This window comes from Nelumbo nucifera, chromosome 7 (genome assembly GCF_055504915.1).
Source record: "Nelumbo nucifera cultivar China Antique chromosome 7, China Antique-T2T, whole genome shotgun sequence".
NCBI lineage: Eukaryota > Viridiplantae > Streptophyta > Magnoliopsida > Proteales > Nelumbonaceae > Nelumbo > Nelumbo nucifera.
The window spans coordinates 60,098,726-60,117,464 of NC_142655.1; the positions used below are offsets into that span (position 1 = coordinate 60,098,726).

General features: G+C 41.1%; 1 protein-coding gene across 6 annotated transcripts in view; it reads right to left on the reverse strand.

Moving 5' to 3' along the window:
- The window catches only part of TAF11 (TBP-associated factor 11), a 43,446-nt gene that overhangs the window by 10,733 nt on the left and 13,974 nt on the right, over positions 1-18,739 (reverse strand). For all 6 annotated transcript variants that reach the window (XM_019198186.2, XM_010262546.2, XM_088891752.1 and 3 more), the window contains exon 4: positions 14,387-14,474. In XM_019198186.2, coding sequence (XP_019053731.1) covers positions 14,387-14,474 — 88 coding nt within the window. The remainder of the gene's footprint in view (positions 1-14,386; positions 14,475-18,739) is intronic.

Sequence of the window (18,739 nt, forward strand, 5' to 3'; positions counted from 1 at the left end):
GAAACAATGTTTTATTTGGAAACAGAACATGATAAGGAGTCTTACCCTGAAGGACAGATGAAGACATACGGTTAATCAAAAAACATGCTGTGGAAACTGCATCAGCCCAGAAAAGTTTAGGAACCTTCATTTGAAATAACAAAGCTCTTGCAGTTTCAAGAAGGTGTCTATTTTTCCGTTCAGCAACCCCATTTTGAGATGGTGTATCTACACAAGAAGTTTGATGAAGAATGCCATGCTGAAGCATGTAAGTTTGAAAGGATTCTGACAAGTGCTCCTTAGCATTGTCACTTCTCAATATTTGTACAGAAACATTAAATTGAGTTTTAACTTCAGCACAGAAAGCAGAAAAATGAGAAAACACCTCAGAACGATTTTTCATTAAGTATAACCATGTCATACGAGAGTAATCATCAACAAAAGTAACAAAATACTTAAACCCAGTTTTGGACTCAACTGGACACGGACCCCAAACATCTGAATGGACTAATTCAAAAGGAGAACTAGCTCGTTTATTGACTCTAGGACTCGAACTAAGACGATGGTGTTTAGCAAACTGACAAGACTCACAATTTAATGACGACAAACTCTGAAATTGAGGACAAATTTGCTTTAACACATGGAGAGAGGGGTGGCCCAACCGACAATGTGCTTCAAAAGCGGTTACAGCTCCAGAACAGGCTATGGATCTTGGAACTTGTGTATCAAGGATGTAGAGACCTCCAGACTCATGTCCCTTACCTATAATCTTCTTCGTCGTAAGATCCTGAAACAAACAATAATCAGGAAAAAATGAGACAACAATTAAGAGTACGAGTGAGTTTGCTAACAGAAATTAAATTAAATGATAACTGAGGTAAACTAAGAACAGATGACAAAGGAAGTGATGGTGTTGGACTAATTGTGCCAGACCCAATAACACAAGATGTTGACCCATCTGCTAAAGTAACAGGAGAGGTAGATTTATGTGACTGAAAGGTAGAAAACATACTTGAATTACCTGTCATATGATCTGTAGCTCCAGAATCAATGACCCATTTTGAAGAGGAGGAAACAAGACATGTATTGGGTTTCAATGATTCTTGGTACTGAGCAAATTTGGCATATTCATCTGTAGATATCATAACATACTTCTCAGAAGTATCCATGGTGGATGCAATATGGGCTGACTGAGTTTTCTTATTCTGCAACTTCCTGCAATCCTGCTTCATATGTCTTGGCTTATGACATAATGACATACTATCTCTCCTAACTCCTGTCCACGAGTATTAGTATTCCTGTCATAGTTACTTGACCTACCACTACCACTCTTGTATTGTTGTCTCCTTGATTCAGATGTATTATTGCGGCTGACAAGGGCACTACTAGGCTGAACAGGTGGAGAACATTCTGTACAAAGGACCCTATTGAAAGCATCTTGTAGAGAAGAGATCTCTGAACTAGAAAGAATCTGAGATTAGCAGTCTCAAATTCAGAAGGTAGGCCAGCTAAAAAACTCATAACAGCCATCTTTTCTCGCTGAGCTTGTTGAACAGTCACATCAGTACTAAATAGAAGCAACATATTAAGTTCTTCATATGTTTTCTTGAAATCCATGAAATAGCTTGTAAGAGATCTATCGCCTTTGTCCGCCCTGTAAAAGGCTTTGCACACATCATAAATGCGGGAAATATTCCCCTTTCTGGAGTACAAGAACTCTAGATAGTTCATTAATTCCTTAACAAATCCACAGTGAGTGACTAAACCAACCACCTCACTTTCAATGGAGTTGCGTATCTGCAAGAACAAACGGGCATCCTCCCTCAACCAAGACTTTCTCGAGTCATCATTAGGAGGGTCATCAGTCAAATGGTTATCCATAGCAATACTCAGCAAATATAGTTGAACAGTTGTACTCCAATCCAAATAATTAGAGCCATTAAGCTTATGCTCAGTTATTTTTGACATCACTGAAACAACATCCGACATAACTACTGATTTCTTGTCTGCCATAATCTCAAAATTCAAATAAACAGAATATTTTGAACTCCAAAAATCAACAGAGCACACCTGTTGAAAACACCGGAATGGATATGCACGTAACAAAGCACAAATATGTGCTATACAGGACGAGGCGAGCCAAAAGACAACGACTGAAAAAACTTTCCAGCGACAGATGCGCCTCCACGTGCCGGCGTGTGACTGGCAGAATCTTCAGGCGGTGCGTGAGACACACGCGCAGGGCTGCTAACTGCCGGACTTTGCAGAGACTAGATGCTCTGACTGCTCCAAGGAGGTGACCCAAAACACCCAGAAATTTTCCTCTACCTACTGTTTACTTGAAAAAAAAAAAAAAAAAAGGGCAGACAGAGACTAGATGCTCTGATACCATGTAAAATAAGAGTAAACAGAGGAAGAAGAAGAATTTGTTGTATTATTCATCAATCTCGTATGTATATATACAAGTTACAAATTCTATGTTAGGAAAGAATATATTAGGAAAGAAGACTAATCTAATTCCTACAAATCAGTCCTACAATCAAGGTAAATCATATCTCCCTAGTATTTACTTCCTATTTTAATTATACAGTCTGTAACATCTTCCTATTTTAATTATACAGTCTGTAACAAATACGATTGGAGTGGAAACCCCCACAAGGCAGCAAAGTAAAATTGAACTTTGATGGAAGCACCTTAGGCAACCGAGGTTTGGCAGGAATGGGTGGGGCAATCAGAAATTCCAAGGGCAATATATTAGCTATTTATTCAGGTCCACTTGGAGTAGTTTGTAGAGAGATTGGGCCAAATGGACCTTAGTTTGGTGGCTAAATGGGCCTTGCTTTAGTTCAGCTGTTTATTGTTTTATTTCTGATGTAATGGGCTGCCTTTATGGGCCCTTAACACATCTAATTCTTATGTTTATTGGGTCAGCCGCCTAACCAGGGGCACCCATGTAATTTCTCCTTTAAATTAGTCCAATACATATATATAGAGATTAAGGGAGTGAGAGAGGAACGATTTCTCTTCTCTTCTCTTCCTCTTTTCTTCCAAATTCTTGGACTGGTTTCTTCTTGGTATCCGAGCAGGTTCCTACTTCCTGCTTTACCACTTAGATTGAGGCCCTAGGCAAGTTCTTGGATATTTTTCCCAAAAACCCTAGCTGACTGGAGAAATCAAACTAAGGGGTTTAGAGACAACTTAAAGCTAGTGCTTGGGGCTTAAAAGGGAGTTTACTGGCCGATTTGGAGATCAACTCTAGCCGGAGAAGTTTCTAGAGTCCCTAGTAGGAGCGGCCACAAGTTCTCTCTCTTACCCATTTTCCCACATTCTGCCAAGTGCTGAGACCCTAGTTTTCTACTATAGAAAAGCTCAGGTTAGTGTTTTTAGATTAATAGTATCTTATTTTTATTCGTTTGCCTCCGTTTGATCAATGGAGCATACTAGAAGTGAGACAAAATACCCTACAGACAAGGGTCCATAGAGAATCTTTGTGGGGTAGTGACTACTGTGAAGCTAGATTGGACAAACTATTTGGCATGGTCTCAACCAATAAAAATTCATGTTTGTAGTAGAGGAAAATGGGGGTATATCACTAGGAGTAAAAGACAAAACCCAAGGAGGATGATCCTACCTATGAGAAGTGGATGCAGGAATAATTACACTATTATAGGCTGGTTGGGGAACTCTATGCAACCTCATATCAGTCAACACTATTTGTGGTTGGAGACTGCTAAGGAGGTAAGGGATATTATTAAGGAGACCTACTCACAGAAGTTAAATGTTGCTAGGGCCTACAAATTAAAGAATGATGTGAAAATTTGAGACAGGGGGAGAAGCCATTAGCTGTGTATTTCTCAATATTGAAGTCTATGTGGCAAGAAATTGATTTGATGGAGATAGTTCAATAGGGATGCACAAAAGATGCTGAAACCCATAGGAAATTGGTGGAGAGGAATCAGGTTTTTGAGTTCCTAACTGGGCTTAATCCTGAGTATGATATAGTCAGACAAAATGTGTTAGCCAAGGATGAGGTGACCCTTTCTCAGGCTTATGCTATGGTCAATAGTGAGGAGAGCAAGAGATAGGTTCAGATTGTGGAGGTCCCAATGGAACACTTTGCTAATGTTGGGATGAAGCAGAAGGGTGGTACTAAGAGAAAGGAGGGTGCCTATGAATGAATATTGCAAGAAGTCGAAGCACACAAAAGATACTGTTATGTCCCAGAAACTTCACGCACAATTCTCAGTCTTCACAACAGAATTCACACAACTCGAACATCAACAAAAGGAACTGGTATTCATTCAGAAGAAAACAAAACATTAACAGTTGGCCGGTTCTTCGAGAGACCGCTTGCTCTCCCAATCACTCATAGTATTCTTCACTCCACAAAAACATACCTCTCCCCCATCCCAAAGTCCCTTCTTATACTCTTCTCACAGCATAACTGACTCCCTCTATAAATGCCCAGCTGTCCCAGTTATAAATGCCCAACCTCTTCTTATTCCTAACTGACATAGCTATAAATGCCTCAAGACTCTCCTTATTCCCTACAGCTATAATTTCCCCCATGTGTTCAATTATTCCCCCCCCCCTTAGCCGACTGTTGACCTTTCCTCTTCCTGGCATACGTAAGATTAATTGGGGGCCTATCATTACCTGCCGCCCAAAGTCTAACCTTGTCCTCAAGGTTAAAATGAGGAAATCAGTCTCGAAGTAAGTCAAAAGGCTCCCAAGAATCTTCAAAATCAGGCAGGTCCTGCCAATGAATAAGCACTTCCAAACCAGTAACTCCAGGCATAGTGGATGGTCGCACCCCTCGTACGGCCGCGGGTTCCACAAGCATCTCCATATCAGCCGACAGAGTGGAAGGAATCACAAGAGAAGAGATATGATTGCCAATTGCCTTCTTGAGTTGCGAGACATGAAAAACTGAGTGAATCCGTGCATCTGGAGGAAGTTCAAGCTTATAAGCGACAACACCAATTCTTTCCACAATAGCAAATGGTCCATAAAAACGAGGGGCAAGCTTTTCATTGACTTGGCGAGCTAGAGACTGCTGGCGATAAGGTCGCACTCTCACATACGCCCAATCCCCGACATCAAAATTCACATCTCGTCGGTTCGCATCAGTCGAGTCTTTCATCTTTTGTTGTGCACAGTGTAGATGAGCTCGCAGCTCCCCAAGTATAGCGTCACGCTGAAGGAGAACAGCTTCGACATCAACATTAGCCGTAGAGCCAATCTCATAGCGGATTAATGGAGGAGGATCGCGTCCATAAACCACCTTGAAAGGTGTCATGCCAGCAGCAGTGTGAAAAGATGTATTATAGTTGTATTCTGCCCAAGATAACCAAGAAGACTAGCGGGAGGGAGAATCAGCCGCAAAGCATCGCAAATAAGTCTCTAAATAGCGATTAACCACCTCCGACTGACCATCCGTCTGAGGATGGTAAGCTGAACTACGACGCAATTCTGAACCTTGCAAGGTGAAAAGCTCGCGCCAAAAGAAACTCATAAAGACTTTATCACGATCAGACACAATTGATCGGGGGATGCCATGTAAACGAACTATGTTGTGTAAAAAAGCCTGAGCAACCGTGAGAGTTGAGAAAGGATGACTGAGAGGGATGAAATGGGCATATTTGGAGAGACGATCAACCACCACCATAATTGTGTCAAATCCCTTCAACTTAGGAAGAGCCTCAATAAAGTCCATAGCAATATCCTCCCAGATCTATTCAAGAACGGGTAAAGGTTGCAAAAGGCCAGCAGGAGACATGGTTTCATATTTACTGCGTTGACACACATCACAGGCCTGCACAAACTCTTGGACAGAACGCTTTATCCCCCGCCAGTAAAATTCAGCGGCTATTCGCCGATATGTCCGGCGGATTCCAGCGTGTCCTCCCACAACACCAGAATGAAACTCTTTAAGTAGGAGGGGAATAAATAAGGGAAGAAGCCGGCAGAACCAACTTACCATGATAACGAAGGTGATCTCCAACTAAAGAGTAGGCAGGATAGGTAGCCGGATCATGCTGTATGGCATTCTTAATGTGAGCCAGAAAAGGATCAGCATCAACTTGCTCCTTAAGGTCATCAAAATCAAGAAAAATAGGGACCGTAAGAGAATTTAAGTGCATTTCAGCAGGAACTCTGGAGAGAGCGTCAACCACGGCATTCTCGGTACCCGGCTTGTACTGAATCTCAAAATCATAATTCATAAGCTTAAAGAGCCACTTATGATGTTCACCTTCGACAACCTGCTGTTCCAACAGATACTTAAGACTATGCTGGTCGGTACGAACAATAAAGCATCGTCCAAGAAGATAGGGGCGCCACTTTTTAATGGCAAAGACAATAGCCATCAATTCACGCTCGTAAACAGGTTTCGACTGTGCAGCCGGACTAAGCTTGTGGTTGTAAAAGGCTATAGGTCGATTATTTTGCATTAATACCGCACCGAGACCCACACCGGATGCATCTGTCTCGATCAAGAAGGGCTGGGAAAAATCCAGAAGGGCCAACACAGGCACGGTCGTCATAGCCCGTTTCAACTCCTGAAAGGCATTCTCAGCTTCCGCATTCCATGAGAAGGTGTCCTTTTTAAGCTGTTGCGTCAATGACCATGCTATTTTACTGTAGTTACGCACAAAACGGCGATAATAGCCTGTAAGTCCTAGAAAACCGCGAAGAGCTTTAAGTGAAGATGGTTGAGGCCAATCAACCATGGCCTGGATTTTAGAAGGATCGGCAGAAACACCAGCTGCACTAATAATATGACCCAGGTATTCAATGCTAGGCTGAGCAAAGATACATTTCTTTGAGTTGCCAAAGAGACGGTGGGCGCGCAACACAGAGAAGACCTGTCGAAGATGATCCAAATGGGCAGCTTCGGAAGCACTGTAAACCAGAATATCATCAAAAAACACCAACATAAAGCGACAGAGGAAATCATGGAAGACAGTGTTCATTAACGACTGAAAGGTCAATGGCGCATTGGTGAGACCGAAGGGCATGACAAGGAATTCGTAATGCCCCTCGTGGGTGCGAAATGCAGTCTTGGGAATATCCTCACTGCGGACATGAATCTGATGGTAGCCCGATTTAAGATCAATTTTGCTGAAAATAGAAGCACCATGAAGCTCATCGAGAAGTTCTTCGATAACTGGAATGGGGAACTTATCTGAAACCGTAGCACGGTTAAGGGCTCTGTAGTCAACACAAAAACGCCAACTTCCGTCTTTTTTCTTGACTAAAAGGACCGGACTCGAGTAGGGGCTTGTACTTGGCTGAATAATACTTGTAGTCAGCATCTCAGAGACAAGGCATTCAATTTCATCTTTCTGGAACTAAGGGTATCTGTAAGGACGAACAGAGACAGGGGAAGTGCCCTCCTACAAGACAATAGCATGCTCCGTAGCCCAAGTAGGGGGTAAACCCGTAGGCATATCAAAAACATCTTTGAACTCATCCAGTAAAGCGGAAATCGGCAGGGGTGTAGGCAAGACAGAGTTCAACAAAGAATCCACCACCTGCAATTGTTTTAGTTCCAACAAAACCCCTTGTCCCTCATGTTGTAAGTTATGCATCATGGCATGCAGAGATACCTGAGAAGAACAGAGAGAAGGGTCGCCCTGCAATTTCACACGGACACCCCCCAAGTTGAGCTTCATAGACATGTTACCCCAATTCATCACCAAGTCCCCGAGGGATGCTAACCAAGGAAAACCAAGAATGACATCCGTAGAGCCCAACTTTAAAGGAAAGAAATCAGCAATGACATCCAATTCGGGTAAGTTGAGGCAAACCTGATGGCACACTCCAAAAGTTCTCACCTCATCCCCATTCCCCATCTGAACTCCAAACTTGTGCGTAGGAGCGCGGGGTAATTTCAATTCTTCCACTAAAGCTTCGGAGATAAAATTGTGGGCTGCACCCGAATCTACCAATATGACCACCTCACGTGACAAAATGCATCCACACACCTTAAGGGAATTAGCCGCACACAAGCCGACAAGAGACGAAACACAGAGCACGGCTGAATCTGGAGCCGGAGCAATTTCAGTATCCTTGGAAGTGCTGTCCAAATTAGACGCATCAAAAGTGATTTCCTCCACATCATCTTGAACCCATAAAACCTGAAGTGATTTCTGAGCACATCGATGTCTCGGGCTGTATTTCTCATCGCAACGAAAGCATAGACCCTTCGCACGTTTCAGCTGCATCTCTTTATCGGTCATTTTTTTGAAAGCAGGTGGTGGGGCCTTAATAATAGGGACCGATGAAGGAGGAATCGCGACACGTGCAGGTCGGGTGACAGCAGTAGTCACTTGCGAAACCCGTGAATTAAAGCGAGTTCCAGAGGGGGGTGTTGGGGGCCCACGGGAAGATAAACCTGATTGATAAGCCCATAAGGTCTGATTCTTCTCAATTTTCTGGGCTGCCACCATTTTCCTGATCAACCCAACGGGTTCCATCTGTCAGAGTTCAGCCTGGATATCTGGGCGCAACCGTTAACAAATGCTGCTTCAAGGACTGATTCCGACAGGTCACATAAGTGAGCGGAGAGCACCTCGAATTGGCGACGATATCCCTTAACAGTAGTAGTTTGATGTAACAATAAAAGCTGCTCTTGTAAATTTCCCTCCTGAGTCGATCAAAAACGTTCGAGGAGCTCTTTGAATTCGGCCCAACTACGAAAAGGTCGCCGACCATCTTCCCAGTAATACCATGCCAATGCGTCACCCTCTAAACAGACAACGGCTGCCCGCAGACGCTCCGCCGGAAGCAAGCCATTAATCTCAAAATAGCGCTCCGCGTGAAAAAGCCAGCCGTCTGGATTTTCCCCATCAAAAATAGTTAACTCCAACTTCCGAGGAAGTGAATCAGAAGTATGTTCCGGTACCGACATCGAAGAAGACGTCGGAAAAGCTGCACTCTTCCCTTTGTCAGCCGCACGACTCGATGCGACTAAAGGAGGAGCAATGTCAGTCGTAGACAAAGAAGCTGAATAGGCCCGTTGCTGAAGCAGCAGATAAAAACGTCTCACCAGATCTTGAACGCCTCCTTCCAGAGATTGTACCAAGCTTTCCAGAGACAAGATCTTCGAAAGTCCAACTGCTACCTTATCTGGATCGAGTCACTGAAACTCATTGCGTAAGCCATCCATCTCCAAACGAAATCCATAATGTAGAGAAGACAGGCGTTCTTCGAAACCCTCCACCTGCGTCGCCACTTCCTTAGTTGTCACCATGGTCGAGGGAAGACGAGCTCTGATACCACTGTTTGTCCCAGAAACTTCACGCACAATTCTCAGTCTTCACAACAGAATTCACACAACTCGAACATCAACAAAAGAAACTGGTATTCATTCAGAAGAAAACAAAACATTAACAGTTGGCCGGTTTGTCGAGAGACCACCTGCTCTCCCAATCACTCACAGTATTCATCACTCCACAAAAACATACCTCTCCCCCATCCCAAAGCCCCTTCTTATACTCTTCTCACAGCATAACTGACTCCTATAAATGCCTAGTTGTCCCAGTTATAAATGCCCAACCTCTTCTTATTCCTAACTGACATAGCTATAAATGCCTCAAGACTCTCCTTATTCCCTGCAGCTATAATTGCCCCCATGTGTTCAATTATTTCCCCCCCTTAGCCGACTGTTGGCCTTTCCTCTTCCTGGCATACGTAAAGTTAATTGGGGGCCTATCAGATACCTATTGGAAGATACATTCAGAGCTCCAACCCCCCCCCAATTCAATAATAATAATAATAATAATAATAATAATGACAGAAAGAGCGGGAATGGGAATGGGGGCAAGGCTAATGTAGCCACGACCTGTGATGTTGAGAAGGGCAATGTGATGAGAAGTCTATAGGGGTCTAGGGGAATAACTTGCAACCGCCAGGGCTGAATATGAGAAATATGGCTGAATCATCAGTCATCTAGAGCCTACTTCAACTTCTGCTCCACCCAGTAACAACTCTACATCTGCCTATGCTCACTCAGGTATTCGTGCTACTGCGAATCAGGTCTCTACTTTGGGTAATCGTAAGATCCCCTAGATAATATATTTTGATGCTTCTGACCATATGATTAGTGATTCCACTTTCTTCACTACTTACCAACTCTTATCTAGTCGTGACAAAATATCCCTTGTTGATGGTTCTCTTGCCCCCATCTCAGGCAAGGGGGACATCAGAACCTCAAACCTCTTTACTTTGAATGTATTTCATGTACCTAAACTTAACACCAGCCTACTTTCAATTAGTAATTTGACTAAATCTTTGGACTACAGTGTAACCTTCTTTCCTGCTTATTGTGTTTCAGGACATGAAATCTAAGAAGGTGATTAGGAGTGGCAATGAGGCAAATGGCATATATCTATTAGACATGCCTGAGTAGAGTCAAGTACTATCTCAGAAATCAGCTTTTGGATCTACAATTTCAAAGTCAGTTAGTCGTGTCATGTTATGTCATCATTGTTTGGGTCATTTGTCTTTTTCTCCTTTAAAGCCTTTGTTTCTTGCATTGTTTGAAGGAGTCGGTCTATCAAGTCTACATTGTGGGTTCTATGAAGCTTTTGTTTCTCGCATCATCAGTCATCTAGAGCCTACTTCAACTTCTGCTCCACCAAATAACAGCTCTATATCTGCCCATGCTCACTCAGGTATTTGTGATACTACGAATCATGTCTCTACCTAGGGAAATAGTAAGATCCCCTGGATAATAGATTCTAGTGCTTTTGACCATATGACTAGCGCTTCCACTTTATTCACTACTTACCAACTCTTATCTAGTCATGACACAATATCCCTTGCTGATGGTTCTCTTGCCCCCATCTTAGGCAAGGGGAGCATCAGAACCTCAGATTCCCTTACTTTAACTTTTGTGCTTCATGTACCTAAACTTAATACCAACCTACTTTTAGTTAGTAAGTTGACTAAATCTCTAAACTGCATTGTAACCTTCTTTCCTTCTTATTGTGTTTTTCAGGACATGAAATCTCATAAAGTGATTGGGAGTGGCCATAAGGCAAATGGCATATATCTATTAGATATGCCTGAGCAGAGTCGAGTACTACCTCAAAAATCAGCTTTTGGATCAACAATTTCAGAGTCAGTCAGTCGTGTCATGTTATTGCATCATTGTTTGGGTCATTTGTCTTTTTTCTCCTTCAAAGCTTTTGTTTCTTGCATTGTTTGAAGGAGTCAATCTTTCGAGTCTACATTGTGAGTCCTATGAGTTTTCAAAACATTGTAGAAACTCTTACCCAACAAGTAATAAAAGATCAATTTTTCCTTTTTAACATTGTTCACTCTGATGTCTGAGGGCCTTACTGTTTACCTTGCATGGGAGGCTATAAATATTTTATTCTATTCATTGATGACTTCTCTAACTACACTTGGCTATATCTTATGCTTTCACATAGTAAAGTGCCCAAACTTGTTCAAAAGCTTCATGAATTTGTGCTTACCCAATTTGGCACCTGGATCAAAATATTCCGATAAGACAATGCTAAGGAATGTTTTGAGAAGGATCTTACCTCATATTTTGAGAAGTTTGGAGTTGTTCACCAAAGCTCTTGTGGTCACACTTAGGAACAAAATGGGGTAGCAGAGATAAAGAATCGACACATTGTGGAAGTTGCTAAAATCATACTTTTTGCTTCCCATGTTCCTGTAAGGTTTTGGGGTGATGCAATGATGACAACTACGTATCTTAATAACTGTATGCCTTCAATTTTAGGGTTCAAATCTCCCTTCAGTGTTCTATTTCCACACCTTGAAGTTTTCTCCATTCCTTTGCGAGTCTTTGGGTGCACTTGCTAGGTTCATGTTCCTAATTCCCAAAGACATAAGTTTGAACCCAAATCCAAGAAGTGCATTTTTCTAGGGTATGCCTCCACACAAATGGGTTATTATTGCTTTGATAGTGGCACCCATTTTGTTTCTATGGATGTCACTTTTGCAGAGTCAACCCCTTTTTATAGCCATTCTTCTAAGGGAGAGACCTCTAGTAAGTTGTTTGCTTCTCCCCCACCTTTACCAGTTCTTGTTGACTCTTGTGTTGGTCCTCCTTCAGCTCCTTTGGTTCCTATAGTTGAATCTTCTGGTTCCTCCATTCCTGTACCTCCTCCGCTTCCTCCTAGTCCTCCTATGTTCACTACACCTGTTCTTCAGAGATGGTACCAATGGCAAAGACTAAGGCATGGACAACTTGTTCCCCCATCTTCAGGTGAGCCTCTAGAACTTCCAGTCACCAAAGAGAAGACAGGTCTTGTAGAACCACAACCAGTAGTACCCTCATTCCTAGACCTTGACCTACCCATTGCTATAAGAAAAGGTAAAAGCAAATGTACTATTCACTGCATTTCCAAACACCTCTCTTACGGTTTGTTGTCTCCTTCCTACTATTCCTTCTTAGCCTCCATTTCAGCCCAACATGTACCTAAAAATGTATCAGAAGCCTTATCTAAACCATAATGGAGGGATGCCATGAGAATTGAGATAGAAGCACTTCGTAAGAACAATACTTGGGATATTGTAAACTTGCCTGCTACCATAGTTGTCAAGGCGACGCCAAGGTGGGCGCCTACATACATCTAAGAATTTTTTTAATTTATTATTTTGATATTTTATTAGATGTTTTATTCTTTTAAAATAAAACCGGTTACATGCTATCATTTTATTATTAAGACAACAATACAAAGCCTTCATTTTTTGCTTTTTTTTCAAAAAAACAGGGGCTCCACCCCTATACTCCTCCCTTCCTCCACAGCTCCACTCATTCTTCCGCCCCTAATTGTTCTCAATCGCTAGTCCTAGTCTCAGTCCCTTTTGGCGGAGCCCCTATACTCCTCTCCGCCCCTGACTGTTCTCAATCGATAGTCTCAATCCCTTTTTTTTTTTTAAACATGGGCCTATACTCCTCCCTGCCCCTAATTCCCTATACTTCTTCTTCCTCTTCTTCTTCCGCCCCTATACTCTCCTCCCTTCCTAGTTCCTACACTTATTTTTTTTTCAGTTAATAGTTAGTGTACATGCTTGCTAGTTAGTGTATAGTTAGTGTACATGCTTGCTAGTTATATGAAATTTATACTCATTTGAATGATTTGTAGAGTTAATAGTTAGTGTACATGCTTGCTAGTTAGCACACAAAACCAATAAAATAGCTTAGAAAAGCATAGATAAAGTAAAAACTCAAGAAAATTAACATTTTAAAATTCCAATGCCTAGGCACCCTGTGGTCGCCTAGGCGGGTGCCTATGGGATTGATTATGGAGACCTTTTCTCTGGTGGCAAAGATCGCATCTGTGAGAGTTCTCTTGTCTTTAGAAACAAACTATGATTGGCCTCTGTACTAGTTTGGTGTCAAAAATGCCTTCCTGAATGGTGACTTGACAGAAGAAGTGTATATGTCCCTTCCCCCTAGAATGTATGGTAAGGAGATGCAAGGTAAGGTGTTTAAACTTTTCTCAAAAAAAATGTAAGGTGTGTAAACTGAAGAAATCTCTTTATGGATTTAAGCAATCTCCCCGTGCCTAGTTTGATAGATTCAGGACTGCACTTATTCAGTTTGGTTATACACAAACACAGTTAGATCACACTCTATTTGTGAAGAGGAGAGCTTCTCATGTTACCTTCTAAGGCCTCTTCAAGAAATCTAAGGCCCCAGAATAAAGAGTGCAAATTCAAAACGAGGGGCACTTTAGTCAAGAAAAATTCAAGAAATCTAAGGCCTCTTCATACTTTTATAATAGTATACATATAGTTTGTACCCTGATTCCTACTCTTATTATTATAAATTTTAAATTGCATATATTCTGTTTTAGTCCTACTTATCTTAAAACCTATCCAGTAACAAAGATCATGCAAAATGGACTTGATCACTGTGGCAATACAAAAGGATTAGTACACAGTATAATAATGAAAAGTTTCTATCCAATATATTTTTTTATCAATAGTTTCTATCCAATATTCTCTTATGTACCCCGGTTCGTGTTTGTTTGATACGTAAAAAAGTAATGATTATCAGAGCAAAAAGAGTATTTTTTGACACTTTTGTACTCTGAGAAGAGAGCATTACTGTACCTATTTTTTGGATACAATTTTGTATTCTTTTGATAATTAACTTTTTGACCAAAGGTAAGGCATTGGAGCATAAGATAGTTGGAGCATTTAATGATGGGCCCACACTTTTGCACCGATTTCAAACAAACAAGATGAATGCAAAAATGGTTTAAAATGTGAACCGTGTTTGTATTCATGAACTGAAAAATGGGTAAATATGTAGTGTACATATTTGCATTTGCATTGCAACCAAACGCAGCCTTAGTATCTATCCAAAAAACAAGTACATTAAGCAACATTGAAGAAAAAAAAAAGTATGACATACCCTTTTCATGTTAGCTTTTTGAAAACCAGATCTCCGAAATGACTCGTACCTACTCATCTGCTGCTCGGTAAATTGAGATAGGATTGCTCTAAAAGATGAGCACAAATGTTAATGCAATAACATCACAGCAGAAAAAAAAAAAAATATATATATATATATATATATATATATATATATATATATTTATGAGCATTCTTAACATATCAAACATAGGGGAAAAAAACGAAGCAACACACTCAACAGTGTTAGTTCAATTTATCTATTTAGATGACAATTGCTCTATGATACAAAAATAACTCACCTCTACCAATGTCTTTAAAACTTTGAGTCTGGAAAAATTGGTCAAGGTGAATAGAGAACATATCGGAAGAATAAAGGAGAAGATAAGTACAACCTCCCAAATTGAACAATTGAATGATAAGGAGAGCCAGGGTTCTTTAAGCAAGGAAGATAGGAAGCTAAGACGGAATCTAAAAAAGGAGTTGGAAGAATTATTGTTAAGCGAGAAGATTTGCTGAAGACAAAAATCTAGGCACTAGGGGTGCAACTTGAGCGGGCTCAAACCAAGCCCAAACCGACCCAGCCCAAAATTTTACACGGGCTGGGCTTGGATTTTCGGTCCTCTGGCTGGTCTTAGCCCCAAGAATTTGAGCTTTTTTAGTTTTCCAACTAGGCTCAGGCCTAGCCCTTAGGTAGCCCAAACCCGACCCAATTATAAACATTCATGCATACGTATATGTATACATATACATATATACAAACATATATGTATACATATTTGCATAAGTGCATACATGTATAATTTTAGAGTGGGTTCATTGACCAACCCGAGCCCAGCTCAGGCCCGAGCCTAACCCAAATACATCAAATTACAATGCAGGTTGGGCTCGGGTTGGGAAGAGCAGGCTTGACCTCGGGCTCAAGCCTTAAGCCCAAATTTTAGGATTGGGCCTAGGCTGACCATAAACCTGGCCCAACCCGCCCGACTTGAACCCCTACTAGGCACAAATGGATCAATGAGGAGGATGGTAACACTAAATTCTTCCACACAATTGCAAATGGCAAGAGAAGAAACAATTTTGTGCCAAAGCTGGAAGTGACCAATGAGTTGGTTTATAACCAAGAGGAGGTAGCTAAGATGTTTGTGGATCACTTAAAATCAGTTTTCAGGAGGCAAGAAGGTGATAGCATTAGTGTGAAAGGGTTGGAGTGACCAAATCTAGATGGTTAAGGGGCAAGCCTTGGAGAAGGATTTTGACTTGTAAAAAATTACTAGAGCAGTTTTCTCAATGGATAGATGCAAAGCTCAATTCCAGATGGATTCACCAAGGCCTTTTATCAAGATTGTTGGGAGATTATAAATTATGATTTTCATTTTTATCAGCAAAGGAGAACTTATTTATTTATTAAACTGAATGGCAGGTTACAATTTCTTTATCTGCTCTGCACTCCAGAGTATAGCAATATACAAAGAGACCCAGATTACATAGATCAGCATCCCTCTGTTGTAATACAGCCAGCTACAATTTAGCCCAAAATAGAGTAGGTCTATCAACTCCCTGTTTTGCTAGAGTATTTTCCAATCCATTCGCTATCCTTTTAACCCACCCAAAAGTGGAGTTAAATCTCTTAGCAAGAATGTCAATCCCTTTGAATGCAAATCTATGCTTCCATGGTGCTGAGCTTACTTGCTTAGCCCAAGAAATGACCAAAAGTAAGTCCCCTTCCACTTCTAATTGTTCTGCTAATTTCAGGCCTTGTAAGAGTGTCATTGTCTCTGCCTGAACCGAGTCTCCATACCCAATTGGTCCTGAGAACAAAGCCACAATTTCCCCATGATGATTTCAAAATACTCCCCTTATTTCTGCTCTCCTAAGGTTTCCAAGGGAGATACCATCAAAATTCAGCTTCAATTTATTTGGCTCTGGAGGTTTCCAATCCATTTTATTGATTTCTTTGTGTGTTCCCATCTATGCCACTTCCTTCCATTTCCTCAATATATCATTTGTTGAGATATCTTTGAATATATCAACAGTTTTTGCCCAGTGTGCAGATCTGATTTTAATTGTTTCAATTACTTCCACTTTAGATATGCTCTTCTCATTGAAAATCCTTTGATTTCTTTCTTCCCAAATGATCCAAACTACAGCTGCTCTTGTGACCTTCCATAAGCATTTTGCCCTTTTTTCTATAGCCGCATACAATTAGAACTGAATAAGCTAACCACATCTTGTGGGGGATCTCATTTGCAGCCAAAGAGTGAAGAAAAGTAATCCCAAATGCAAGACACAAAAGAGCATGAGATTAGTAATAAAGGGTCTCACCACTATCCAAACAGAGGATAAAAACATGAGGAGAGAGGCACTTAATTGGCCTTCTTTTCTTTAGCAAGTCACGAGTATTAACCTTTCCAAAGAACACTTTGGCTTACACCAAATTTGTTTTACTGGGAAACTCTCCCCCAATGGTTCTGAATAGGTAAGGATGTTGAAGAAGGAGGCACAAGAGAAAAGATCATCCGGGGAGACCAAACTCTACTATCCACGGAATTTTGATATAAGAAGACATGCTCCAATTTTGAAAGCAGAACTAGGGTTTCACATTCATTGTCCCTCAAACCCCTTCTAAAGCCAAAGTTCCAGTTCAAACCAAGCTCTAAGAGTAAGCCAAACATGGCAACAGGCTTGGCCTTATAGTTTGACAAATAATATAGGGAGTTGTTGTTTAAGGGGTGATTCCTCCAACCAAAGGTCTTCCCAAAAAAGGACTTTGTTTCCACACCCCACATCACAACAGATAAAATTAAGGAAAGAAGGAAGTACCTCAAAGATTGCTTACCAAGGGAAATTTGAAGTTGCCTGAGGTGTTAGTATTGCATCCCAGCCATTGTTCGCTACACCATGGATGCTTCCAATAACCTTGTGCCACAACCTTTCACCTTCTAGGGAAAATCTCCAAAGCCATTTTCCTAAGAAAGTTGTATTCCTCTTGACCAGATTCCCTATGCCAAGTCCTCCTTGGTCCTTGCCTTTACATATTTGTTCCCACTTTATCAGATGATCTTTCTTTTCATCTCCCAGCTCTCATAAGAAATCTCTCATTATTTGTTCCAATTGCCTTGCAATTTTTACCGAGATTCTAAAGGTGGACAGGTAATAGGTGGGTAGGTTGGCCAGAGTGGATCCAAAAATTGTCCGCTCTTGGGTTTCCCCCCAAAGGCATTCCAAGATAATCTAGGGGCCAATTTTTTACCTCATAACCTAGTACTCCCGCAAGCAAGCTTCTTCCTCTCCCAAGTTTACTTCTGCCACACAACTCTTTTCCCAATTGACTTTTAAACTTGAGACTCCCTGAAAATGATCAACTAAGACCTTCAAATTTCTTAAGCTGGATTTCGAGTAGTCCTCACAAAATATGATTATGTCATCCACAAATTGCAAATGGGTCACCACAACCTGATTTCTTCCCACCCTTCAACCCCTAATCTAGTTTTTTAGATCAGCCTTTATAACTAGCCTACTTAACACCTCTACAACAAGGGAAAAAAGGAAGGGGGAGATGGGATCTCCTTGCCTTAGTCTTCTTTTTGCTAGGAAAAAATCTTTTGCCACACCATTGATCAGTATTGAGACATGAGCATAACTGACACAACCTTTGATCCACTTTCTCCATCTTCCACCCAACTTTTTCCAATAACCCTAGAAGAAAGGACCAATCCACTATATCATAGGCTTTTCTACATCTAATTTACAAATTAAGCCTTTGCCTCATTTTTTCTTTTATGCCACACATTTATTTGCCATAAGAATCTGGTCAATTATTTCTCTCCCTTCCACAACAGCTCCCTGATTTTGGGGAATTACTTGGAGCAAGATACTCTTAAATCGTCTTGCTAGGACTTTAGCAATGATTTTGTACAAGCTACCCACCAGGCTTATTGGCCTATAATCCTTTGGAGATTTGGTATCTTTTTTCTTGGGCACTAGGCAATGAAGGTTGCATTTGCTCCTGGTGAAATCTTCCCTTTGGAGATTTGGGAGGTCTTTAAGGAGTTTGTTGAAAAACACTTTATTAGTTCAGGTATTAACGCTACATTTCTAGTTTTGATACCCAAAAACGTAGAAGCTCCTCAACCAAAAGATTTCAAACCCATCAGTTTGGTGACTAGCATTCATAAGATAGTGGCCAAAGCGTTAGGCTAAAAACTACCCTCCCAGCTATCATTAGTCAATCCCAAGGGGCATTCGTTCAAGATAAGCAGCTTATTGATCAAATCTTGATAGCCAATGAATGTGTGAAGGATTTAAAGATGAGGAAGGAAGGTTAAATATGCAAATTGGACCTTGAAAAGGC